Raw genomic sequence first — 26,875 nt, 5'->3', positions numbered from 1 at the left:
ATGAGTAGCACAGACCCGCCTCTGTGTAGCTATACACACACACACACACACACACAGACACACACACACACACACACACACAGACACACACACACACACACACACACACACACACACACGCACACACAGGCAGTGTTTCCCCAAGGTGTCAGGGTCATCTGTGGGGGTGGAGAGGGAGTGGGGTAATAATAACTATAATTCTTACAGTGCTTTGACAGTAGCTGCAGATACTCCCTCCCTTCCCAGGTATTGATCACAGGTTAATCCCCCAATAACAGAGACCTTATTTTAACGAGTGACTTGATAGTAAATACACTTTTTATGCCTCAGCACTGGCGACATTATGTTACCCATTTGTCTGTCGCACATATGTTTTCTCATTCCCATGAACTCAATATCTCAAGAAGGCGAAGTTTGGCACAAACGTCCACTTAAACTCAAGGATAAACTGATAAGGTTTGGTGGGCAAAGGTTAGTGTGCACTTTTTGGCCATAATTCAAGAATTAATTTTGTCTGTCAGTGTGCAGTGTGCTTCTGTGAACGTTTCAGTCTTTAAATTCAGTTACAGAGTGGAAGATACAGTCTCTGACTTTTGTTTGATATCTGGTGAACATTTCCGATTTGTTTTTAGTGCAATTTGCACCCAGAGTGAGTGGTTTCTATCTAAAGGTAAACTTAGCTGTCACTGCGGACATCCTGCCAAACCCCGTTCAATTTCTCAAATTCATTATGAAAAATGGGAACACAGAATGGTCGAATATTAGTATTGAACAATATTCCAATTTGACAGACTTAAATCTGAGTCAGGTACAGCCCTACATCCACGTTTTTGCCAAAAAAAAATACACCTAATACCTTTTATGTAGGCCCTCACTGCATATATAATATGAGTCTGGACAGACACGTGTAGTGAACTTAAACTTGACGGGTTGGTGGAGGTTTAAAACCGTGAGCCAGTAATTCAAGTCTTTAGTTACTAAAGAGTCACTTTATGAAACTATCTGTTGATCCTGGTGTCCTTTCTGTGTAAAATCAAATTTGTTGAGTGTGAAGAAAATATTTTTGGATTCCATAAACATAAACATGCAAGAATATGCAGCTGACTGTCACATAAGACAAAGAAAGGTTGCAAATTCTCATATTTGAGAAGCTGGAACCAGAGAATGTTTGGTAATTTTCCATGAAAATGGGTAAAAAATAATTATAAAAAAAGTTTTAGGTTAACTGTAATAGATTTATCATTGCAAGACTATTATTTAAACGCAATGGTGATTTCCGTACTATGAGTAACTATTAGTATATCAGCTAAGATACTGTAGTTTCTCCAGCAGCAGGTGAGCAAGGCAGCGTGTGTCATCAGCTCAGGTACTTAAGAGAAGCAGCGGACCGTGAGGTGCACTACAATTAATTCAGTGGTAAGCTTGCAGGAGATATTGCTGAGCTACCTATTTCTGGCTCCACTTTAACTTACTTTTCATCGAGTGCTTTTGCAATCATAACCCCCTCGTAGATAAACACGTGGCAGGAGCAATGAGCAGGAATGATAGATGAAAATATGTCGCAAGTCAAATTCAAAAGACTTAAAATGCTAATACATGGGAAATTGGATTTTATGAATCCTTTTTTTTTAAGCAATTCAGTGTAAATTGGCCATTTAATCGGTGTAGGAACACACAGGAAAACACTTTAGTTGATAAAGTAGCTGCATGAACGTCGCACTCAATTAATCTTGTTTAGACGACATAATGGAATGGGCGGTCTAATGATATATATATGTTGTGAGACACATCGTTTATACGGCAGCACAAATATCTCTGATTTTATAATGATATTGTGGAAGTCGTTGCAAATAAAGGAGCAGGTCTGATTGATAGCAGTATTGGAATTTTTTTTTTTTTTGCATCACTGTGCTTTAATGATTGCTCTTGGATTTGTTAGGTATTAAATTGCTGGATTAGCCAAAAACTAATTTTCCTGACTGTTTATTTTATCCATATCACCCACACCTAATTACATATTTAATCCCTGGGGTGAATTGTAGATATTAATTGGCAGATTTCCAGCCACAAAATGTATTTTAATCTCAATACCCAGATTTCTGCACTACTCCAGACTGAGAAAATTGTTAAAGGCAACATCAGTGAGAATTTTGAGACTGGGTTAAAAGACGTCCCTCGGGTACTGAACTGCTCTGCTAATTGGAAAGAAAGAAGTGAAAAGGTGAGAGCTAAAAATGACTTCCTGTGCTGTCACCAAATGTATTACATGCTGTTGATGTAACCCCACCCCTACCATGCGACGACAGAAAATCAGATCAGGAAGAAATGCTGGTCGAAAACACCCGACCGTGCTCTTTGAATGCAACAATAAGAGTTATTTTTAAGTACACTAAGCTCTTCCACAGCTTGTACACAGCTATTGATCTTTGATACACAAGAGATTGTTTTGCTGTTAAACGTCACTGCGGGTTACATAAGTGGACTCAGAGCTGGACCAAAGGCTTCAGTAACAACATCTTCAAAGGAAAGTGAAGAGAAAGGGAGCCATTGTAATTAGTGACAATTTTGCTGTCCAATCACAGACGCCTACTTCCTGGACAGTGCGGCAGACTTGGTAATGACTTCACCCCTGACCTCTGCTGTACTCTGCAGCTGTAAACATGCTGTGCAGAACATCACAACATACTCAGAGGAGAGGACGAGTTTTCCCTTTGTCATGCATATATGCATACTTGTAAAAAGCCAATTAAAAAGCTGGTTAAAGGGGAACATTGCTGGTTTTGCACATCAGAGTGTGTTTCCAGGTCCTGGGGAGTATTACTTCATATGTATGGCTCCAAAGGGGGCTGCCTGAAGTCTGCATCAAATTGCACCAAGTGATATCACTTGAGTTAGGGTTTTGTCTTTTACACATAGATCGCACTATAGGGCTGCTATGAAGTCCATTCTTCATGTGGCCTTTGCATTTTTACACAGAACCAAATGAAAGCAATATCATGCTGCTCCAGTGTGTGATTTCGGACTGAATACTGGCATCAAAAGAGGCATGACGCTTGTGACGTCAAACACAAAAAGGTTGACCCCTAGTGTGACATGTAACATATGTGTGGGCAGCGCTTTCTAAATACTAACAATGGCATACACCTACCTTCCTTTTTCTTCTGACATGGCAATGACAGTCACTCATCGTCTCTGTTATATGGTGGCCGATCTTTTCCTCTGCTCAGAAAGTAAGGAGCGCCCAGAAATCACTGTTTTTCCAATATGTGGAAAATTTCTGCTGCTGCTCTTTCTCTTTGAGTTACCTGTTAACTACTAACAGCTACTTTTTAAATCTCCTGCGGTGGGTCACATGGATAACACAATGTCAAAATGTCACAGCCATCCCGCTCACGATCCCGTCCTTTTGACTGCCCCGTTCAAACAGACATCATTTCAGTGCTGTCACTACCTCTGATGCCGCCTGAAATGCAAGACAGCTCTGCTCCCCATTCCAAGATTGTACCTTTTGCACTGAACAGCAAAGCAGCATAACAGCGTTATATTCTTGCCTTCAAGAGACTGTGTGAAAAGGGCTTGTAAGTTTGAAAGAGAAAATATGGAGATGTGGAGTCAGAAAGAAGTGAGCTTACCAGATCTTTGTAGCCTGCACCTTATCTCTGCTTGAAGCTAGCAGCTTGAGGCTACTTTGCCTGCTTTATTCATTTCGATCATATGTCCACTGTGAACCTCACGTTGTAAGAGTGCAGTGCTAAATCAGAGGAAACTTGAATCCAAACTTCGACTTCTGTAGCTCATATATTTATGAACTCTTGCCAAAGAGTTCAGTCATGTGACTAATTTGTACATATTTATTTGCCAGAGAGACTTCCTCTTGCAAACATTACAACTAATGAAGTTGTTTGGATGAACACCGAAACGTCTTGTTTTTAAGTTTTTAGTCCAGTGTTTTTAAAAATAAATCTTTTGGAAGTTTCCATCACCTGGATGTCTGAATATGAATCGACACAGACGTTCTTGCCAAACAAGTTCAGGCAATGCTAATTAAGCCTGTCACTGCCAGGGCAAGCTCTCTGTGCGTAGTTCACATTGTACCACAGCTGTGGTGTGTGGTGTCTGAGCTGACTTTCCTGTGCTGTTGCACCGCATGTCGTGCATTTTATATCAACCATCTCGAGCTAAAGGGAGCAGGAAGGTAGTAGAGATCACAGGGACAGAGCAAAATAATTAAAAAAATAACATATTCAATAATAATTTTCTCTAATAATATAACAATAAAGAAACTTGGTGTTCAGAGGGAGGATAAAGGGCAAAAAATTGACCTGCGGTGAGCACTCCTGGGAGCTGGGGAGTCCTGATGGGCTGACCTGCAGGCACGTACATCTGAAGCGTGCTTTGACAATGTTTGTGTAATTACTCTCACTGCTAAAGGGGGGAGACAAAAGTTTCAGCACTGCAGGTTTAAGAAATCCGATGCAGAAACCTAACCATAAGCTGGTAACTGACGTGCATCTAATTTCATCAAGTGAGACCAAATAGCTGCAATTTGTGAACTGATTCCAGTGACGACGTTTGATTACACCAGTTTGACAAAAAAAGCCTCTGGAATTTGTTTTATAAACTTCTCTAAGAGGGTAAAACTACAAAAAGGACGATTTTGTGTGAAAGCTGGTTTGTTTGTTGTCGCTGGTGGAGCTTCCTTTAGCTCTTTTGATTTTCTTCTCTCTGAAAAAAATAACTAACTCCGTTTCACTTGGCCACAGTTCAAATAAACACAACCGAGATGCACAACAGTTTGTAATGATGTGTCTGTCTCGTGCCGAAAAGCTCTTTTCAGTAAATTAAAGTTCTTATGTAACATCTCCACACAACATCAACATACATGTGGCTTCCTCTGCAGCCAATGATGTTTGTCTTTTCTTCAGTATAAGAAAAAATGTTTCAGGATTTAACTAACTAGCAGCAAGTAAACAGAGCTAGATGTGGTGGTTTAAAAAGCCTGAAATCTGATTTTTAAGCATGTAGAGAAATTTGTTTTAATCATCCTGAGGTTGGTATGAGGAGCTTATGTATGCTTTGTGCAGAAACATTTACGGAAACTCATGCTGCATTTCAGTGGTGTCAGAAAATACTGTACTGTTGTGGTGAGATCAAGGGTACTTAATGGTACGTGATGATGATATGGTTTTACCCACAAATATTTGCCTCAAGCAACACAATATCTTGACTTTATAAACTTCAAAGCTGAAAATGAATCATCTACCAGAGGCATGCTTTTTAGAGACTTGCCAAAACAGTTGACTGTGGATGAGTACTACCTTCAAGTACTAGTAAGGGAAACGTAACATGTAAAGATCTAATTCTGTCATTTTTAGAGTTTTGATCACATCTGCAGTGTGCATATGTGTGTATGTCTTGCTGTGTATGTATATATGTGGTAGTGTGTTCAGTAGATGGTGGATTTACAGGTTCAGACATGAACACAGTGCACATTTGTTATTTCCTCTTTTTAAAAACTACTGTGAAACTGCACACTGTTATTATTATCATGTTGTATACATTTGCTTATCTATTGTATAATACTGGGAAAAAAACAACAACAAGAGGGCGGAGAATCTCACCAGCATGCACACATCTCCTCATTTCCTCAACTGCTGATCAGACTTTTTACACATAGTTCAATTAAAAAAAAATATGTTCAAGTTTTAGTTATAATAAAGCATTTATTCAACTAGCAAAAAAGTTTGTTTTAATTCATTTAAGGGAAATTATATCTGCTAATAACAATAATAATTGTATAATACCAGGATACTGTCAAACCATTATATTTTTATGACAGTTATCATGCCATAAAAATCTCACACTGTTACAGCCCCACATTATTTGTTAGTTGTGAGTAGAGGTGGACAAGAAACATCGGCATTTCAACATCATTAAAAGGGTGATATTTAAATTTGATGATCTATTATTATCTATGCCAAGTGAAGACATGGATGCAGCTGCTCTCTTTGTCTCCTCTTTTAATGAAGACATTGTTGTGAAATGGTCAATGAGTCTTTTATTTCTGCAGTCTGGGAAAAAAAAGATGTACTGCCAAATTTGGATTTGGCTGAGCCTCTCAGATTGTTGCGTGATATTCTGCTATTATATTTGTCGGAACAGTGTTCAATGTTTGACATGTAACCTCTCTTTAAATGAAGCGTTGAAATATTAACATAAACATTTTTGCCACAGTGTGTAAGACTGAGAGTATTTCTCACAGCTTCCTAAAAAACATGATCATGGTGCATGCTATGAGTCTGCTTTGCGTGATTGCTCCTTCAGAGCCTTTTGAAAGGCACTATTGTGTGTCGCTAATGAACTTGCTAAAATTGAATTCACTTTGCGCAGCCTATGCTTCCTGCTCAAGTTGAGTGAGTTCATACTTAATTTTCTGCATCTAGTGTGGAGAACAAAGCCTAAAGCTTTTTGTGTCCAATCTTTTATTCATTTCTCAAACCTTATGAGTGTCAGTCACTTGAGTCCGGCCCCGAATGACACTGAGTTTGGCTTTACATAAATGAAAAACTATTGTAAAATTGGGTGATCATAGGAATCATTGGATGTGTTATTTAAGTGTACAGTGAACTAATATTTTTTTCTCTTCCTCCTTCCTTCCAGTGATCCTCTTCTGCATGGCGGCGCTCATCTTCCCAATAGGCTTCTATATCAACGAGGTGGGAGGCCAGCCGTACAAGCTGCCCAACAACACAGTGGTTGGCTCCTCGTACGTGCTGTTTGTCCTCTCCATCTTCTTCACCATAGTGGGACTTCTGTTTGCAGGCAAAGTTTGCCTCCCGGGCTGAGGACTCGACCGTGCCCGCCTCTGGACTGACGCAAGAGGCTCTGAAAATTTTATGGGATTTACAAAAACACACAATGACTGAAAATCAAAAACAACAAACTCTGGCCCAAAGCCTGAAACAGGGGAGTCTTTGATTATGTGTCAAGGGACCGCAGCACCACAGAGTACCTAATGACTGAAAAATGAAAACGAACAAAACACTAAAAGGGGGAAAGTGGGCACAAACGGGGGGTGGAGGAGTGAGAGAAAGGGCAGCCGAGGCTGTCGCAGCACCCTGCCACTGTTGATTTAAAATACGACCGTCTCTGTTGTTGTTCTGTTGGAAAAGGGTGCTTAATGTGCTGCTGTCATGGCAACTGCAGCCACAATGCTGGCGCACATTTCTTGAGGACCACTGCAGCTGCTCCTCGACTTGACCCCCAGCCGCCCGCTGCACCGCCCTCAGCACACATCTGCGCCGTCACGACTGCTCCTGTTGCTATTTTTGGCTTCTCTTAGAAATTTCAGTTGTGTGTTTTTCTGTTGTTGTATATTTTGTGTTCTTTTTTGTTGTTATTTTTTCCTTCCACCCCCCCTCGCCGCCTTTCCACTGAAGTAGCTTGAGTGTAATTGAGGTTCACTGAACTGAATCCTTGAGGGAACTGGGAGGTTTTCTGCCAGCTTGGCTTTAGAGCAGGGTTTATTCTCTCCTGTCACTTCACGAGGCCCCAGGTGTGTGGCTGGGGAGAGCAGCTGTGTGCACAGCTGTCTCGGCCAGCTCACGGGCTGCCGTGGACGAGAGGAAGGTGCAGGTGTGCCGCCTCTGACCAGCTGCTCAAGAGCAGGTAGCAGCGAGGGGTGACCTCCCTGCGCAGCAGAACAGGAGGTCAAGAACCATAAAGGAGAATGCCACTCAATGTAAGAAGATGCATTATGCTATTTATATGGACAGCAACAGAGTATTAGTGAGCTATCTTGCTAAGCTAAACCCATGACACTGATACACATCTTTTGCCAATAACTAGAAAACTGTGAATTTAGAGTATAAATCTGAACATAATCTCACTTCTTGTATTTGTAGTAATAGTTATGTTGCCACAAGCACAGTGGCCTTCTCAAAGTATTTTTTCAAAGGTGTTACATCACTGTGGTGTTACATTCTCGAGGGGTCTCAATGAATTTGTATATTGATAATCATAGCAGACACTAATGACTTTTTATAAATAGAAGCTGAAGTCACATTAAGGTGTAAAAAAATAACATGTGAATGCTGACAATTGGTGGTATTCTCCTTTAACGTTGGACAGGAAAGAAGCGAGCCAGGAGCAGTTTTTGTTTTGTGCAACAGTGGAGGCACAAGGACTGCAGGTCAGGTCCATGAGTGGGGCTGCGCCTCAGTGTGCTGCTCTCGAGTGATTGTCAAACACACACACACACACATACACACACACACAGCCAACAATAATCTGCATCCATTTATTAGGGCTTTGCAGATAATAGTGAAAAGTTACCCATTAGAATTCTTAGAGCCAAAGGTGGTGTCTTTAAATTGCTTATTTTGTCAAAAAAAAATGCTTTTAACTTGGAGAACCCAGACACGGCGATGTCCAGATCAGTGTATGACCCTCAAAAGTAAAACACGCCGCACAGCTCTTCCCCTTAACACCTGCTTTACTCACCAAAACATTTCAGCTGTCTTTCCTCAAACAAGGTTGTGTCCAAGGTTTTTTGCAGATTGAGCATAATCCTGCTCTCATCTTGAGATGGAAAAAAATGCCTTTGTAAGCCTTTTTAGATCACATTGCCAAATATTTTTTGCACCTGTGTAACAGTATATGAAGTAACAAAGAAATCAATTTCTTCACATTCTTTTACCAAAATCCGATCATATCTTCTTTCTGTTCAACAAAAACTTTTGCTTACGCAAGCTTGTAACAACCGATTTCAACTAATAAATAATATAACGATATCAACCTGTCAATCAATCTGCTAAATTTAGCTGCACAGAGCTCATTAGCTATCTAGCATCAGTATGCCACGTCAATGTCTTTGTTTACCCAAAATATCATGGTCCGTCTAGCCAGATGTCATCTTATTGAGGTTTTTGTAATGAAATGAAAAGCTATAGTTTTGAAAACTCCTCATGTCAAACCCGTGAATGAGCCGTTCCTCGTCCACTGCGGCACTTTCAAAGCGGGCGACAGCAATACAATAGAAAAGCGCACGCCACGTCACAGTTGGACAGTTGGGACATTCCAAAATAAAACAGTGCATTCAAACTGATTTAGTCGCTAATGCTCGCATCACATTTAGTAAGGACACATTGTAAAGGATGTAAACAGAAAGTATTATGTTGCCATGGAGGCAGAAACTTATGCAGAGCTAAAAAAATAATTGAGTGCTACTGTATTTTTTATTTGTTTTTGCAATGTACCTATAGATATGCAGACAACTATCACTGGATTACTTAGATACAAAAGAAAACTTAAAAGGCAAGTTCTTGAGTTGAAAAGATTCCTATGTTTTATGGACAGTTAATTACAATGGTCACCTGTAATGATTATTTAAAACCTCTGGTCTCTACAAAGCACCAAATTGTGTATTTGTTCACCTCATTTTTTTTAAACTTATTGTTCAAAATATTGTGAAGTCAAAAACTTTCCATCTCAGAAATTATTATTATTATTATTTTTTTTACAGCTGACCTTAACACAGCCATCCCTCAGCTTAATTAATTTCAGTTGTCATCAAACCAGTTCATATCCCACAGATTTACAGTCCATTAGCAAAACTGTTGCAGATTAATTTTATATATAGGAAAAAAGCATAAATAAGCTTGTACTTTACATGTTTACACGCAACAACCTACTGACATTAAATCTCTCCTGCAAAGTGTGTGTGTGTTTGTGTGTGTGTTAATGCAATCACAGAGCTCAGTCGCAAAGTCTTAGAGTTTTTTGTTTTGTATTTCTGTTTCCTGCTCAGCTTTTCTCCCTCTCGGTCTGATGATGTATACTGCTAACTACACTCTGCAGTGCCCTCCCTGTCTTGGTTGGTTCAGTATTGTGCCATGACCTGTTTTTGTTTAATAATGTACAGACACACAAAAGGCAGGATTTCTGTATTAGGAAGCACTGTGCGTTCAACAGTATAGGTAACAGAAATAGAAGCACCACAAATGTATAAAAAAAGAGAACTTCTTACCTCATTGTTTTTGTTTCTGCTATTATTTTCTAATGGTGGCAATGTGTGCCCTCTAATTTGTCTCTTGCCTTGATCGGATGTCTTCACATAAAGCCTATGATCATAGGAAATTATTTATCACTGAATAAAAAGAGGAAAAATGGGTGTGTGTGACTCTGACACAGTCTTTATGATTAATTGTGCTTTTTTAAGGGGATGTGAAGTGTGAATCTAATCAGCAGCTGGGATGACAGACAAAACAGAGCTGATAATCTAATCAGAGGACTCTCCAAATCCTATTAATCTTAAAATCAACATGCAATTTCTGCAGGATGTGACCCAAATGTCCTTCTACTTCATTAAATCTGGAAAAACAGACACAAGCCTGCTTCAAGGGCAGCCACCCGGGATGCATCAGTAGAAGGGCTATCTGTGTTCCCAGAGTGCATCTGTTAAATGCTGTTAAGTGGCCTTGAAATCTATTTTTGGAATGATATTGTCTAGGCTAAATCTTTGGATTAAATTAGTCATTCTTAGGTTTTTTATTTGCACTGTAAATGTTTTCCTTCACATTTTAGTTTCTAACATGAGTGATAATGTGCATCACGAGGTTTTACACTGGACAAGTGTTTCCAGAGGACTTGCAGCAGTTGCAGCCTTTATGTTGACCCTGCATATTGCGGAAAAAGATTTGCTATTGAAAGAAATAGCATGTTGGTGGCTTCTGGCATTGGTTTTGATTAACCTTCAATTATGTTGTTTTTCAAGAATTTAAATTTGAAATTCAAAAATTATTCAAAAGAAGAAATTCAGAAATTCAAAATTATTCAGAAATTCAAAATTATTCAAAATAAATTAGGAAATGACAACTTAATAGAACAAAACAACAAAAAACATGCTTATTAAATAAATTGATAAACTGAATAATAGTTTCAGCTTTAGTTTTAGAAACTATTGTGTAGTTTAATGTATAACAAAACATACTTTATGACCATTTCTCGTGTTGTTTTTTAATTTTATTTTTTACAATAATCTATTTTTTGTTAAGTAACTAGTAACTAAAACTGTCAGATAAGGGTAGTGAAGTAAAAAGCACAATATTTCCCACGGAATGTTGTGGAGAAGAAGTAAATTGGCATGAAAAGAAAAAAAAGACTCAAGTAAAGTTCAAGTACCTCAAATTTGTACTTCCAAAGTACAGCACTTGAGTAAATGCAGTTGCATTCCAGGACTCCATAAAACTATTTTCAACTCATGCAGTCCAAATAACTGATAGGTGATTCCCATAAAGTCCAAAAGTAATAATATAATTGTAATCATTTCCAAAATTAAAAAGTGTTAATCCAACAAAATACTCTGCTTTAATCCATATTTGTTCCAAAAATCAAAATCTTAAATTTTCATTGTGGTCAAAAAATGGTTTGCTCTCCCACTTGTTGCACACAAAGGGAGGTATGCACCTGTATTAACAGCGCGGTCTAACAGCAACATAAATTGCATTAAAAAAGTTGATTTAGTTTAAAAAAAATCTGTCTAACAGCACCTCTAAATCTCACTAATTCACAAAGGTTTGTCGATCTAAATCAGTATATCATTCAGTGGTCAGTTTATGCAAAATAAAAACCAATTCATGGCATGACGTTCAGGAAGTACCTTTATTTTGAAATTCTTTTTTACCGTCAAACACCGGGCGGGCAGATTTATAATAGATCCATGGGGCAGTTAATGGCAAAACACAAAAACACAGACGATGAGGATAACGCTACTTTACTCGGGAATAAATCAGCAATGTGGAAATATTTTGGACTTCGGAGAAAATAACACGTGTCAGATGTAAACAACGACGTTATGGGATTAATGATGACTCACCTGTCTGGACGGTATCTCTCTATGCTAACTTGTAGCAGCAGCGTTAGCCGCTCGTTTGCAACAATGTTAGGCTGCAAAAACCCGCATGCTGGCTGAAATTCAACCGTGGTGCTCTGACAGGAGTTTAACCAGCGACTTTAACCAGCGGTGAGTAACAAAAAGTGTAAATAATTTATGTAAACTGTCGAGCTAAACTCATGCTAGCCGCTATGCTAATCTACGCAGTGTTAAAGTGCTTAAACCAAAACTTTGTGATTAGCAAAAAGCAGCTGTTTTGTCCGTGAATCTTAGATATTATTGAGCCAAATTTCATATTTCTGCTAAATGGTCTTATTGATAATCCATGTTTTATGGCTGTTGGGAGAAGTTTTCATTCAGCACTTGATAAGCCTGAACTAAATTAAATTTTAGGGAAAAAGGTTATGGTTTGGGGTAAAATGAAAACATTGCTTCCAGAAGGTTAACCCCGTTTTTATATGAACTTACACTTATTAAACTCTCGTTAACCTGTATTTAAAAACAGAAACAAAAATTGTTTTGCGACAGACTTTTTGATATCAGCAAATACAGAGGTACCTTAGATCCTTAAAAAGTCTTTAATGGTATTGAGTTCATTAGTTTTGAAATAAGGTATTTATTAGTATTGACTTGACTTCAATTAATCTTTCAAAATTGAAAGATTGGTAACATCTATTTTTTGTCAAACAATTCAATAAACTCCTTTTCTTAAACTCATCATAATGGGAGTCCAAGCAGAGGAATCTCACATACAGACTGAGAAACACAAAATCACACAGAAAACCAGACAGAAATGATAGATATCTCCCACTACAGATGGTAATACAAAATGATACTTTTATGATAATATAATATGTTCATTGTCTTCCATGTCTTACACTAAAAGTTTTTTTTTAACATTTGAAAAATATAATAAAACTTTTTTACTGGACAAAAAAAAGTTTTATGTTACAATAAAAATTTTGGTAAAATTAAAAATGTCCCTCTTCAGTTTTGGTTATTAGAATATTGTTCTTACACTTAATTCCGAGTGGCATTAAAAAAGCCCTAAAAAGTCATTAATCTGCCTTGTCTTAAGCTGCAGGACCCTGAAATATCCTGATGGACATATCAAATCGTGATGAAACTGGTGATTTACACCCCTACCAATTAAAATGTTATTTTTGTATGTTTTTGTTTGTATTTGCGCACGAACTGAGGTGTAAAAACAACACATTGTGGTATTATGAGGGGGTTTTATTAACTGTATAAACAATGGACATAGCTACCATTACGTCACCTATTGGTTTGTGGACTGCTGTGTTGATGCCTCGAGTTTGACATTTTGGTCGTCGCCATCTTGGTTTTTTGGAACCAGAAGTGAGCTTATTTGGACGATAGAGTGGAGGAGCGAGTGGTGGATCTGACTCACAGACTGTAGCGACGCCTTGCACACAGCCTGTCACTCTAGAGGCCCTGCAGTTAAATAAAGGTCAACAGATTATTGGCCTGGCCGATTATTAGGGCTGATATTTGGCATTATGCTGATTATCTGTATCGGCATTTTATTTATCAATAGAATTAATAAATTTAAAAGTGCAAATAATGTGTCAGCATGGCGGGAACTTTTACTTTGTAAAACTGCAGGGTGCTATTTTTATTTAATCATTTTTTAATTTAAATTTTCACTTGACTTTATGAGAAAAAAAGCACGGTCGGTGGAAACTTGCTGTATACGATGGTGAACGTTTCAGTTTTGATTGAACATTTGCTGAAGGCATTTAAAAAATGTTTTCTGTTGGAGTTTGTTATATTTCAAATTCTCCATATTGACAGAAAGATTTTTATTTTTATTGCTGATGGATATCAGTTTCAAATATCAATTATCGGTCTCATTAACTACTAATAATCGTTATATTATAGTATCAGCCCCTGAAAAAACAATATAAGTCGACCTCTACTGTTAAATATAAGTAACTCTTGACTTTAATAAAATGGAAACAGGTAAATTATAAGAAAATTCACCCCTTGTAGTGTACAGCTAGAAATTAGCTGTAGAGAACAAAAACGATTTTTGTACCAGGCTGTAAACATGTTTGTTTCTGCTGTAAAGTTGTTAATTTTAACACGGGGGAGTATGGGGGTTTACTCTGTTTTGGAGCCAGCCTCCAGTGGTCATTCAGTGAACTGCAGTTATTTCGGCAATTCTGCACTGGCTTCATTTTTGCGCCTCGGAGGTTGCCGCTTGGGCCTCATGTACTGCACTATTTCTTGGCTATGCACAGTGTCTTCCTGGAGTCTCCATTAGTCTTTTGACAACCTCAAGGGGACAGCAAAACTAAGTGTTTCTTTAAAACAGAGCCAGGGTAGCTTTTTCCCTCTGTTTCCAGTCTTTGTGCTAAGCTGTGCTAACTCACTGTTGGCAGTCGCTTCATATTTACCATACAAATACGAGAGTGGTATTGATCTTCTCATCAAACTCTTAGCAATTAGAGGAGGAAACATTTCCCAAAATGCCAAACTGTTCCTTTTAGCCTCATAAAACCTGATCTAAGTTGTTTTTCTGCAACATTAGCACTTCAGATTATGGGTTTTCGTAATTAACATTCACACTCTTCATTTCTCCACAAACAATGCTCTCCAAACTTAGTATTCCTACACCAACACGCAGACAGCAGCTGAGGTAGAGCATGCAATTCTCAGCACATGTCTCCCATAAATAGGTCTTCATATTCATGTTTGTCACGCCTTCAGCTGGACGGGTCAGTTTCATTTACTTGTCATTTTCTCACTGTCGCTGTGCAGCTGGAGATGAGACAGCTCGACTCCTCTCAGGACGGCACCTCCATTAGCCTCGCTGTGACCTGCAGCGCGGAGCCGAGCATGAGCAGTGTTCCCATTTAGGATTTTAGAAGGTCACAGTATTTTGGCTCAGTGGATCACATCAGTTCAAACAGCGCTCTGCTCTCTGAAGACAGCTGCTGGACTTCAGCACAACTACAGAGAAAAATGCACTTATGAATATTACATCTCGACTGTCACACAAAGGCCCTTTTGCCTGGGATTTTAATTTAATCTTTTTTTCTTTAAATTCTACTTTGCGAAGTTTTACCTGTTGGGGCATCAGTATGAGGTTTATTGCCAATTAGGTTTTCATAATTAGGAGTTTGCCCCTGTTTTTTTTTTTTTTTTTTGGTCACAATAAACATGGCAAGAGAAAAAAATAAAGTACCACAAGTTACGAGTCTTTAATATGAAATAGAAATTTAGAAAAAAAGGTAGGAAAGTAAGAATAATAAAGAAGCTCCATACAATAGTCACATCATTAATATAGCAGCAGACTATATTTATATATGTATATAAATATAACTGTATATGTAAAACTCATGGACTCTCATGGATGAGATACTTGTGACAGTGCAAGATGTAAGATGCACGTTTCCCTCTGTGCAGTGATACTGCTGGTGGTAGAAAATGCAATTCGGTATCTTGTGTAATGATTTCTGTAAAGAGATATCGCTGTTGAGTTTTTCTTTTTTCTTTCTCTTTTCTTTTTTTTGGCACTGTGAGCACCACAAGCTGGGTGCCATTTAGTTTCATTATTACGTATCACACCAAAACAATCTAGGATTACACATAAGAGGTAAAACATCTTTTTGATTTTGAGGTGAACTGTCCCTTTAATAACAACTCAGATTTAGCCTTTTAACAAGGCATTCAGGTATTTATGTATTAAGCGGTTAAAGGCACTTAAACTGTATGAAACATTACAAAATGCCTCTCAAATTCACCTATTTATCTAAACAGAGCTCAGTGCAGCAAAATGAAGACGTTTGTCTGCCATATTTGTTCTGCTTGATTCTCCTACACTGTTTTATGTGTTTGCTTTCACCCAAACGTTCACCATTTTATATGTTACCCTCTCTCACAGTGCATATGTACTGAGGGGACGAGTCACTGTTTGAAGGAGGACTCACAGATGAGACCGCTCATCTTAATTTAGTCGGACCCCCCTGATCGGCAGCAGATGCTTAATAGTGAGTTATTGGAGGACGGATCGACACTGACAGATCCCACAGCAGCTCTCTCTGTCCAGATGGAGGTGAGACGTTTCTCCAGCCTCAAAAATGCTAAGTAACCAGTCGGTTTGCCGGGAAAGTAACACATAGTCTGCCTCATTAAATATGAAGTAGATGATCATCTATAAAAAAAAAAACCCCACAGTATTTTTATCATGAATTTAAATGAATGTTGCAGCAATATGCATATAATACGACATGTAAACTGGACATGAAGTGTTTCACTACTCAGAACACAATTAGGTTTATTTAATCAAGTTTGCATTGTATATTGATGAACTGTCGCAATAAGACTTCTATTAGCTGATTTTTCCTGCGAAAATGTTACACTTAACCGCCGGGAACTCAATATGTTTAATGAGACATCATCAAGCAACGATCCCTTTCTAATATTGTGGAAATGTCTGTCGTTTAAAAAGAGTCGGCCATCTGCTGAACCGTTATGTCTCGATGTAACGGAGGACTCTCTGCTCTAATTTGTATAATTTTGTTTTCGCTTTCAAAGACGATAAAAGAGAATCACAAAAGAAGCGGAACTAGTCTGATGGCTGAGTTTTGTGCATCATTTGGCAAGAAACTTTTTTTTTCTCAGCATCATTATTTCTTGTTAAGCACATTTACCCAAATAAATCTCATTATATAAACGGCTATATCATAATCTGCCATATCACACTGAGGATAGACGAAACCCTGTTCAGAGACGCAGGCACTGACAGGTGCCTTAACGTGACATGAGTTGTGTGGGTGGAAGGAGCAGAAAATTCTCAGCGGAAATGTAGCTGCAGCACATTTTCTATATGTTACAGGCCCCCTTTTGCAAATATGTGTACAGTCGCTCCATCCATGAACGCTGTGTTCATGGTTTACAGCGCGGCGTCCTTCTGCCCGCTTAGATAGATTATCGTCTCAGCACGCTGCCAAGCGCACTTAGATGGAAATATGGCCGCCATCTGTTCTCGTGAGAGGCTGCTCCAGCTTTCTGCGCCCCACCTGAGGACCTGATGATGAAATCTATATCTATCTATCTACTTACAAGACACCCTTTGCACACTCTATGGGGTGGGAAAAAATTGATTTGCTTAATAGGGGTTGTCTGATATTGGGTATTGATGCCGATTATTACTGAGATCCATCGATAAAAACAAAAGTCTTTCTGTCAATATTTAGAATTTGGAATATAACACAAAACTTCCTTTAAATGTCTTTAACAAATGTTTAATCAAAACTGAAACTTTCAACATCATATACACAAAGTTCCTGGCAACTTTAAAAAAAAAAAAAAAGTTCAGTGAAAATTTCAATAAAAACACCTAATTGAATAAAAATAGCTCCCTGAGGTTTTACAAAGTAAAAGTTCTTTCCATGCTGACACTTTATTCCAGACTGCCTCTCCGGGTATAGTGTAATACGCACACTTTTTCATTAATTCATTTTATCTATCTATCATTAAAATAAAACGCTGATACAGATAATCGGCAAAGTGCCAAATATCGGCCCCGATAATTCTCCAGGCTGATAATGTCGACCTCTACTACTTAAGTATCATGATTTTTTTGTAATTAATTTTTTAAGCAACGTTATTTAATTTTTCAAAGTAGATCTAATAGTACACTAACTTACACTAGCAACAGGAAGAATGGCGTCTATCACTTTCACAGAGAACCCGGTGTACTTTCAGTGCTATGTAATTTGGTTAATGGGCTGTGGTTCTCATATCTAAAAAGAAGTCAGTTACCTTCTCTGTATCTGTTTGCATTTTTGTAACTGATGAGAAAGACCAACTTGTAAGCTAATGCTGCCCTGGTTCTCTTTTAAAAAAGCCTGGGGGATTTTTCTATTGGATTTTAGATTATTGCAAAAAGTAAGTTCTGTGGTAAACAAACATTTATGATACTTACACATTTTTTTCAGCAAGATCATCTTCATAAATAAATACTCTTTTTCAGGATTTTTGAAGCCTAAATGTAAAGCTGTGTTAAGCAAGATTTGGGTAGATGACATTCTGTAGTCTCATTTAGCCACCATTTAGTTTACTATAGTTTTGTGAGTGGGGTATTTACTGACGTATTTTATGTCGGAGAACAAAACATGAAAGTTTCTTAAGCTTATGTTAACTCTAAAATATCCTGTAGATTCAGAGCTTCTCCCCACCAAGATGCTGTTATTAAAGAAATGAATCACAGTCAAAACACTCTTTAAAAATGTTGCTGTTAATTCAGGGTAAACGTTTGAATGTACACACCATTATCACTGTAATATATCATTAAATCATTTTCATATTCATATATTTTACCTGGTTTATTGGACACAGCTTTCACAGCCTCACATACTGTGTATCTGCTGTGAAAAAGCGCCAGTGTAAGCAGTAAAAGTGCAGCACACACACACACACACACACACACACATACACACTGCATTCAAAGTGATGTGAGACATGCTGGTCTGAGGCCTCGGAGATGCTTTGTTGGTGCTAACTTTAGCTGCCGTCAGTATTGATCGGTCAGTAGGTGGGAGATAGAGGCCCAGCAGAGGAGGCTTCCTTCCAGACGGATGTCTGCTGCTTGTCAGCATCCGTCACACAGCAGATCTGCTGTTGAGGCCGGAAAAACAGGAACGAGACAGGAGAATGATGTCTGTGGAGAGTAATAGCAATAATACAAGAAAAACTAATGCAACCTCGTCAATTGCAATGTGAGCCGAACCATCATTGTTTTAAAGAAGTTGATATCTGAATGTGTGTTTAGGCATCTTTTTTTTTTTAGCCATATTGAATTATAATGGAAATAAACCTTTTAAATATAGATTTCAGTGTGGCAGGAATTATTTTTTTCTATGTCTTTTTGAACAGTTTATTAATTATGTTTGATTTTTTAAAATTATAATTTTAATTTTTTAGCTGTAGACCATGGAAAAAATAATTAAAATAAATACATAAATAGAGAAAAAAGATAACTACATTAAAAATAGAATAAAATAAACTTAGTAAAATAAAATTAAATAGAGTGACTAAATAGGTTGGAAAGAAGGCTAAAAGCTAATTTCAATATTGTGACAACTTTGTAAGGAGTACATTCTTTCATAGCTCAATTGTTTAGAGTTTATTAAGACCATAAGTTACACATATTTGAAGGCGACGTCAATATGAGAGACAGGGTGTCTTTGAGGCACAGCTAAAGTCTATGAGTCATGAGCACCTCTAGCCCCCCACAGTTCGAACCTTTCGACCAAATGTAGTCACTTCTGGCTCTTAAAAAAAAAAAGATAGTGACAGCTGAAATGCCAAACTCGGCTTCAGACGGCAGGCCACAAACCAAAGGGTGACATCACAGTAGCTACGTCCATTTTCTTTACAGTCTTTGGTCAACATCCTGAATTTTTCCTTCTGCAGCAAGTCCAAATGTCTGCTCTCCCCCCGTACCTCAAATCTTCCAAATGATGCTCTAGTGTGGTGCCAGTTTAAATTAGTAAACATAGCACATGATTTGCAGCTTCTCACACAGTCCTCAAGTGACCAAAAAATCTACTACTGCTGCTTTAATTTTAAACTCTCAGTCTTGCTCTTTAGCTCTGCTGGTAAATCTGCTCCACTGTCTCTCTGCATGTTGCTGTCATGTTCGGGATGGTAACAGGCAAACAGCTGGACTTCTGCTCTGTCACCGCGTATCTCTGACAATAGCAGACGTCTGTGCCGAAAAACACAAACACATGTTAGTTAACGCCACACAATCAACACTGGAATGCAGAGGACATCTGCTGTCACTTAGGTGTACCCGAGTGTAAGAACAGATGCTGCTGACACACACACACAGACACACACACACACGCATGTCTGCTGTCATATGACGCTAACACAGCTGCCGCAGTTTTCCCAGAGTGCACCTGTGACTGGTGTGTTTACAACATCACATCCTGACGTTTTGCAGCACAACTGAACTGTCTGTATTCGCATTTGGAAATGATTGAAATTATTATCTGTAGTATTGAAATGCTTTTTTTTGTGTGTGAGTGAAGTAAACATATGACCAAAACTAATTAATCCAGTTACCAATTTAAGTTCTGCGGTTATTAGCAGGTGTAAGGTCAAAGGTCACAAAGTCAGTCTGTCCACATACTTCACTGACTGCAAACTAACAGTTGATCAAAAGGCTTCTCAGTCTGACAGATTAGAGTTTTTCTTCCTCCACCATTAGCATACTGAATCTGCCAAGTTGTTATGTGGTTTTCTGGGTTTGTGTCGGTGCCAGGAAAAACATGAAAGTGAATCACAAACACCTCATGATGTTATATCATATTTTGAGTGATGACAACTGGAACATAGCTGGCAAAAATTACAATTTGATACTGGACATGAATCCGATTTTATATTTCAGTTTAATACTGTAGATGTCAGAACTTGTAAAACTTCATTTGTGAAGTAACTCTACCAAAATATACACCTGTTGGTCAAGACTAGAATCAAACAATCATATGTCAGTGTGCTTTCTAAATACACTAAATCCTCCTCTTACGCTCCTTGATATACTTCCTATGAAGCTGTTGACCTTTACCCCACAAGAGTCCAATCGGTCAAATCTCCAGTCAGTCATCATGCCCCGGATATTACTGCTGACACATATCCCTTCAAGCGCTTTGCCCCTGTGAAAGCACCCATTATTCATCAGACAACCTTGTGGTATCCTGAGAAGCTGCTCGGTCACTTCTTCCTGAGCTCCCAGTGGACGCGGATGTGTTTGGTATGTTGTTGTAACAGTAGGAGGTGGAGGAGGAGGCTGCAGGCGCTGCAGTCTCACGGCCCACAGACTGAGCTCGCTGACCAGTGTTTATTTCTGCTGGGCCCCGCCGTTTATTTTCATGAGGGTATTAATGTCTATTTTGATTTGCCTCTTGTGTTATTTTAGATGAGTCATTGGGGAATGTGTGGGTACATGTGAGAACAGTCTGTGCCTGTGCGAGGAGACGCGTGCACGTTGGAGAGGTTCGTGTGTGTGTGTGTGTGTGTGTGCAAAGACACACTCGTATGATAATGTAGGCTTCTGTATCCTGTTGAGCAGAGGAGCTTGTTTCTTTGTCCGTCGTCAACAACGCTACCAAGAGGAGATGAGAATAGACTGGGTCTCTCGTGTGCTGCATTTCAAAAATGTTGAGCTTTGAAAACATTACATAATAGTTCAGTTCAAATAAAATGAGGTGCATGTTCGAGTAGAGACAAACAACATGGGCAGTATGTTTGCCTGTGGACTGACTGTCCTCTGTTTGTGTCAGGCCCGGGGTTAGATGGGTGAGTAACAGCGGGAAGTGTCACCTCTCTCAGGCCATCTAGCTGGCCTGCTGTCATCATCCCAAGCCGTCGCAACACGTTCTCATCCCACGTCCTCGATTTTACTGCTTTGCTGCTTGACTTGACTTCCGTGTCTACGTATTACGCTCTAGGAATCGTTCTGCGTCTGCTCTTTGGGTTATGGGATGCTGCTACTCTGATGTCAGCACAAGCACAACGTGGGATTTTGCTGCATGTGGTTATTTTTAGGCAACAAACGTACATGCTGGCGCAGATGGTTAGGTACAGGGGAAGGAGGCACATGGTAAGGTTTAGAAAAAAAACACATTCATACGGGAAGTGAATAGCACTCCCGCATGAAAGTCCAGGGTTTCTTGGATCTGTCCGCATTACAGGCACCCTTGTGTTCGTTATATTATGTCGTTTACCGCAACGTTTCAACCTGACTCTGTCCTGCCGCGTATCATGCCCATGAAACAGGTTCTGATTGGCCGTATTTGCAGGTAACGTCACTCATCCGTGCATCATGCAGATGCTGCAGGTGCCAGCATAAAATATCACCGCGACTGGCTCTGTCCAGACGCGTTCTCACCTGATGCTGTCCAGACACGTATCATGCAGATGCAAAAGGCTGCTTTTGGAGTCCGAATCTTACATCAGAAGCACTGTGAAATTGGCAGTATGTGATGGTTTCTGAATGAGAGCGGGCTGGTCATCATCCTGAAAAACCCTGAAGACTCAGAGAGCTAGAAATAGTTCACAGGACATCCACATGGGACACACTGCAAAAACTAGTGCGACAGACGCTTGCTGATGGTCCGACATTGACCAACAGCTGACCGTCGACTTGGCGAGTTCCCTGCAGCTCCCCAGTTAACATGTACATCACTAAACAATCTCTTTCTCTGTTTCTCTTTATTACACTGTAAGAAATGTTTTGCTTAAAAAAGTTAGTGCAGGCTGCCCTTAAATTTTAAGCTGGCTGAATTTGAGAAGACAAGTCGAGGTAATGTTGTAATGATACAATTTGTCCTCTCAATCGAGTCAATTTAAAATTTTAAGGCAGCCTGGACGCTAACTCTGTTTTTAAAGGTAAAAAAATACATATTTTTTTTACAGTGTACACTTCCCTCATCTTTTCTTTCATCATTCTCTCCTCTTCAGCAGCACTCCACAATGTCACCGACTGTGGACCGGTGCATGCTGGGACTGCAGCAGCAGCTCTCATGAATAGACCTCTGTGTCACAAACAGTAACCCCTGAATACACAAAGAAAATATTATTGTTCTTTAACCAGTGGATATGAATGATTAATATGGTTCTTTCCTGAGTAGAGCTTCAGCTTCTCTTCAAAGAGAAACTGCAACTCATGAGATCTCTCTTGTGTTTTTTTAACGGTAGAGATGCCAGTGTGTTATGGAGATCAGAGCTGAGCCAGACTGACGGTCGCTGTCAGGGGCGACTGGAGGACATCACAGTCATTGTGATAATAACGGAGGTGACTGTAATCTTTTTTGTCCTCTCCTTGTCCTTCTCTGCAATTATAAAGCACATGCAATTCTTCCTCTCTTTAATTATTTCATATCTTGTGTTGTAGCTGCAGATAAATGCAGAGTTAATGCAGGAAGCAGTTCATCCTCTCCGTCTCTTGCACCATCAGGTGCATCAGGGCAGCTGCTCGGGCTGATTGAGCTCCGGAGCGATGGATGAAAAGGTAACTGCCAAATATTGATCGCCTGCAAGCCTCTGACCTTAACAAGAGCGGCTCAGAGTAAAAGCCGTTTGTCAGATTCTGCTACAATATGATCTGTTCTGCTGTTGAGCCGTCTGTTGGGTTTTTACAAAATATTGACTCATGGTGATTAAGAGAGCAAAGTATTTTGACAAAACATCAGGCTGAATGCCAGAAAGAAGCTGACCTAACATTGGGCCTCATGTAAGAATCCGTATACAAACAAATTCCTCTTATTTTTGCTTTTATCCAGGATTTGTTCTTATTTTTTTAGTAACCATTTTTGGGATTGCTTTCCTTTTTTTTTCTCTCCTCTTAGGTAAGAAACAGTGTTACGAGTCGTTGAGAGCACTCTTACCATGATTAGAGAAAAACATCTTGTTTTCACAGGCCACAAATTGTTGCCCAGTGCAAGAAAAAAATAAGTTTTATATTTGGGAAGTATTTAAAAATGCATGAATGGGGCGCCTGGTGGCTCAGTGGATAGAGCAGCGCCCCATGTGCAGAGGCTGTGTCCTGACCACAGCAGCCGCAGGTTCAAGTCCAGCCTCAGCCCTTTGCTGCATGTCTCCCCCTCTCTCTCTACCCCCTTCACACTCACACTGTCCTGTCAATTAAAAGGCAATAAAAGCCCCAAAATATAATCTTTAAAAAAAATCATGAATGTAATTTAATCAAATTTAAATGAAGTTTTAGATTAATAGATAGATTAATATCTATTAATATTAATAGATTAATATGAATGAACATTCAGAGCTGAAGAAATACTACCATACTTAATTTCACTTATTGTAATTTTAGTTACTGTGTATCCCTCTGATAACCAGTGCTGGAATGTAATGAAGTACATTTACTCAAGTACTGTACTTAAGTGCAAATCTGAAGGACTTTCACATTCCTTAAGTATTTTACTATCGTGCTACTTTCAACTTCCACTACACTACACTATACTTCAGAGGGAAATCTTATACTTTTTACTCCACTATTAATATTAGAGAACTACTTTACAAGTTAAATGTATTGCACACAAACCAAAAATATGAAAATATACAAGCGCAGCTAAAACAATTAGTCGATTTAGTAGAAAATTCATTGGCCATTTTTATAACCGTGTAACTCATTTTTCCAGGTTCTCATAAATACTGTATGAGGACTTGCTGATTTTCCTTTTAATTATTTTTATTTATGAAATTTATTTCAACCTTTGACCCAAAACCTATTAGCACCTTGTTACGGTGACACGCCTGGATAAGAGCAGATTTGGATGATTAAGAGCGTTTGGTGCATCTGGAGTTGTGTCATATTTCCTGTTACCAGAAAATTAAGAGAAAGTTAAGAGACTGTTGCTGCATGAGGCCAAATTCACATGAAATCCAGAGATCCTCGTTGCTTTCTCATAAAATAGCCCTCCTATTCTTTGTCACCGAGCCACGAGGAGCAGGTTTCGTGCCCTTTATGGTCGGAGAAAACATTCAGTCGATGGTACACCAGCAGGACCCCCCCCCACCTTCATTTCCTATCTGTCCTTGAAGCAGCAGTACCGCCATCATCTTTGTCCCAAGCTTCCAATTTCGTCCTCTGAGGAATTATGGGCTAGTCCGTCACTTCCTCGATTGCTTTCTCCTCTATCTCTCCCAGCGAGACAACAAGCAAGAAAGCAAGCTTCATACGCCGGCCAAATCAGCTGAAATTCATCAGCTGTTCTGACATTGTTTTAACAGTTCTTGTCAGACATCAAAAGCTACTTTTAGTAAATATAAACATGCAACTGATTTGGGAGAAATTGAAAAAAGAAAACTGTACAGATAGATCACTGAAACGTCTCAGGTTCAGATAAAGCTGGGAAATCCCCTGCACGTCGATCCTCTCACTTCCTGTTCCTCTCTACTGTGATGTCTGATAAAGGAAAACTACGAATAATTACAGAACTCCAGCAGTAATAATAATAATAATAATAATAATAAGCTTTATTTATATAGCCCCTTTCACACAAAAAATGCAGCAGAATGAATAGAAAACAGGCCAGCAAGGCAAGTCAGCATAAAAGGACATTTAAAAACAGTTTTAAAAAAAATATTTAAAAATATTTAATCTTAAGACAAAACCATAAAAATAATAAATTACAATAAGATACAACTTTTAAAAGAATTGCAGCAGTCTAAAGTGTAAAAAGATGAAGTTTAGAAAGTAAAAGCTAGTTAAAGGCCAGAGTGAACAGATGCCTTTTTAGCTTTCTAGTTGTTCAAGATGTTTCCTGGATTTGGGGTCATTTTTGGGATTTGGGACATTTCTTAGATTTTAGGATGTGATTTAGGACATTTCTAGTATTTAAAGACATTTCTAGGATTTTAGATAATTTTTAAGATTTTAGGATGTTTCTTGGATTTTAGGATATTTTAGGGATTTTAGGACATGTCTTGGATTTTAGGATGTTTCTTGGATTTTAGGATGTTTCTTGGATTTTAAGACATTTTTTAGATGTTTCTAGGATTTTAGGACATTTTTTGGATTTTAGGATGTTTCTATGATTTCAGGACATACCTAGGATTTTAGGACATTGAGGGCTTAGCTAGGACCTCTGTCGGGCAGCAGATCCTCCACTGGAACTTTTTTGATAAACAAGTAGTATTTTGATGCCGTTTTATGCCATGTGACACCTCAAAAAGTACAAAAACATTTCCCATTGTGAATCACTTTACTTTCATAGTAAATTAGAAAATGAGGTGCCAACCCGGCACCCTTATCGGGGGCCAGATTTGGCCTTCATCCTGTTAGTCATGTGTCATTGTTTTCGAGTATTTACAGAAAATTTGTTGCAATTTCTGGTTGACTGCCCGTCACCCACCGTCAGAGTTTGGCTGGCAGCTGATTGTAATTTCCTTTCCTGCATTTTAGGTTGACTGAAGGTCACTGAGAGCACTTCCTCTCCTGTCTTTTATTTTCTCCTGTCTCATGTCTGCAGCCCTGATGCTGCACGTTTGCTCTTTATTCCTTTTTTTGGGTCAGGTAAGACAGCAGTATACCAAAGCTCTTTTTGAAATTATTTTTACCCTCTATTCACACATATCTCCTGTGTTTCTCCCACTGTGTGTGTGTGTGTGTGTGTGTGTGTGTGTGTGTGTGTGTGTGTGTGTGTGTGTGTCAGTTAATGAACAGAGTAAATGTAGAAACCCAGATACTCTAACAGTTTCTCCCACATTAGTTCCTCTAGTGTTTGAATGATAATTGCAACAGAGTAATTCTTGTTTTTTTCTTAATGCTAATGTCACCCTGTCAGTATGTCGGTCCACCACTTTGGTCCAGACTGACATCTCTCAACAACAGTTGAATAGATTGCCATTAAATTTAGGAAGTTACACACACAGCTTCATTTTTTTTCAATACTTAATGCTTCCATCAGCCTCAGATTTACTTTGTGTTTAAAGCTTATTAGAAGCGTTATGACCAAGTCATTGTTTTGCAAGTAAGTCTCAAGCCTTCACACTCAAGTCCCGAGTCAGTATTGACAAGTCCCAAATCAAGTCACAAGTCAAGACAGGCAAGTCCCAATCCCTAAATTTTGAGTGTCAAGCCCTAAACAAGTGATAATGGGGTCTTCACTAAATGTAATGCCATTTTAACAACAGAGTAATTTTCAACACGCGTGTTTCACATTCTGCATGTTTTTTTTGGTTTTTTTTTGAGTCGCTTTTTTGTTTGTTTGTTTCTTTTTGTTTTTGTATTTTTTGTGTATCTCATAGTTTTGTATGGCATCAAATTAATCTTTGGTAATTTTTGCCAACATGGCATAGAGTATCATAACGTTAGTTCTTCATGGTTCTCTCCTGAAACTTGGTTCATGCTGTCGCATTGGCTCAAACAAAGTGGATCTGGGGAATTAAGTTTCGACTTGCTGGGAATGAATAACATTGATG

General features: G+C 38.8%; 1 protein-coding gene and 1 long non-coding RNA gene across 2 annotated transcripts in view; both read left to right on the top strand.

Annotated features, from left to right (window-relative positions):
• mosmoa (modulator of smoothened a) overlaps window positions 1-10,171 on the top strand; it is a 29,742-nt gene extending 19,571 nt beyond the window's left edge. The window contains exon 3 of the mRNA XM_042505503.2: window positions 6,661-10,171. Coding sequence (XP_042361437.1) covers window positions 6,661-6,845 — 185 coding nt within the window. The 3' untranslated portion in view covers window positions 6,846-10,171. The remainder of the gene's footprint in view (window positions 1-6,660) is intronic.
• A 490-nt stretch (window positions 10,172-10,661) lies between these two features.
• LOC148186484 (uncharacterized) lies at window positions 10,662-22,945 on the top strand. The gene is made up of 3 exons (XR_015774830.1): window positions 10,662-12,022; window positions 22,631-22,727; window positions 22,827-22,945. It is a non-coding gene; the product is annotated as an uncharacterized LOC148186484 (long non-coding RNA).
• Window positions 22,946-26,875: the final 3,930 nt, after the last annotated feature.

This window comes from Plectropomus leopardus, chromosome 18 (genome assembly GCF_026936395.1).
Source record: "Plectropomus leopardus strain MGB_pleo_1.0 chromosome 18, ASM2693639v1, whole genome shotgun sequence".
Lineage (NCBI taxonomy): Eukaryota > Metazoa > Chordata > Actinopteri > Perciformes > Serranidae > Plectropomus > Plectropomus leopardus.
This window is presented reverse-complemented; position numbering and strand designations above follow the sequence as displayed.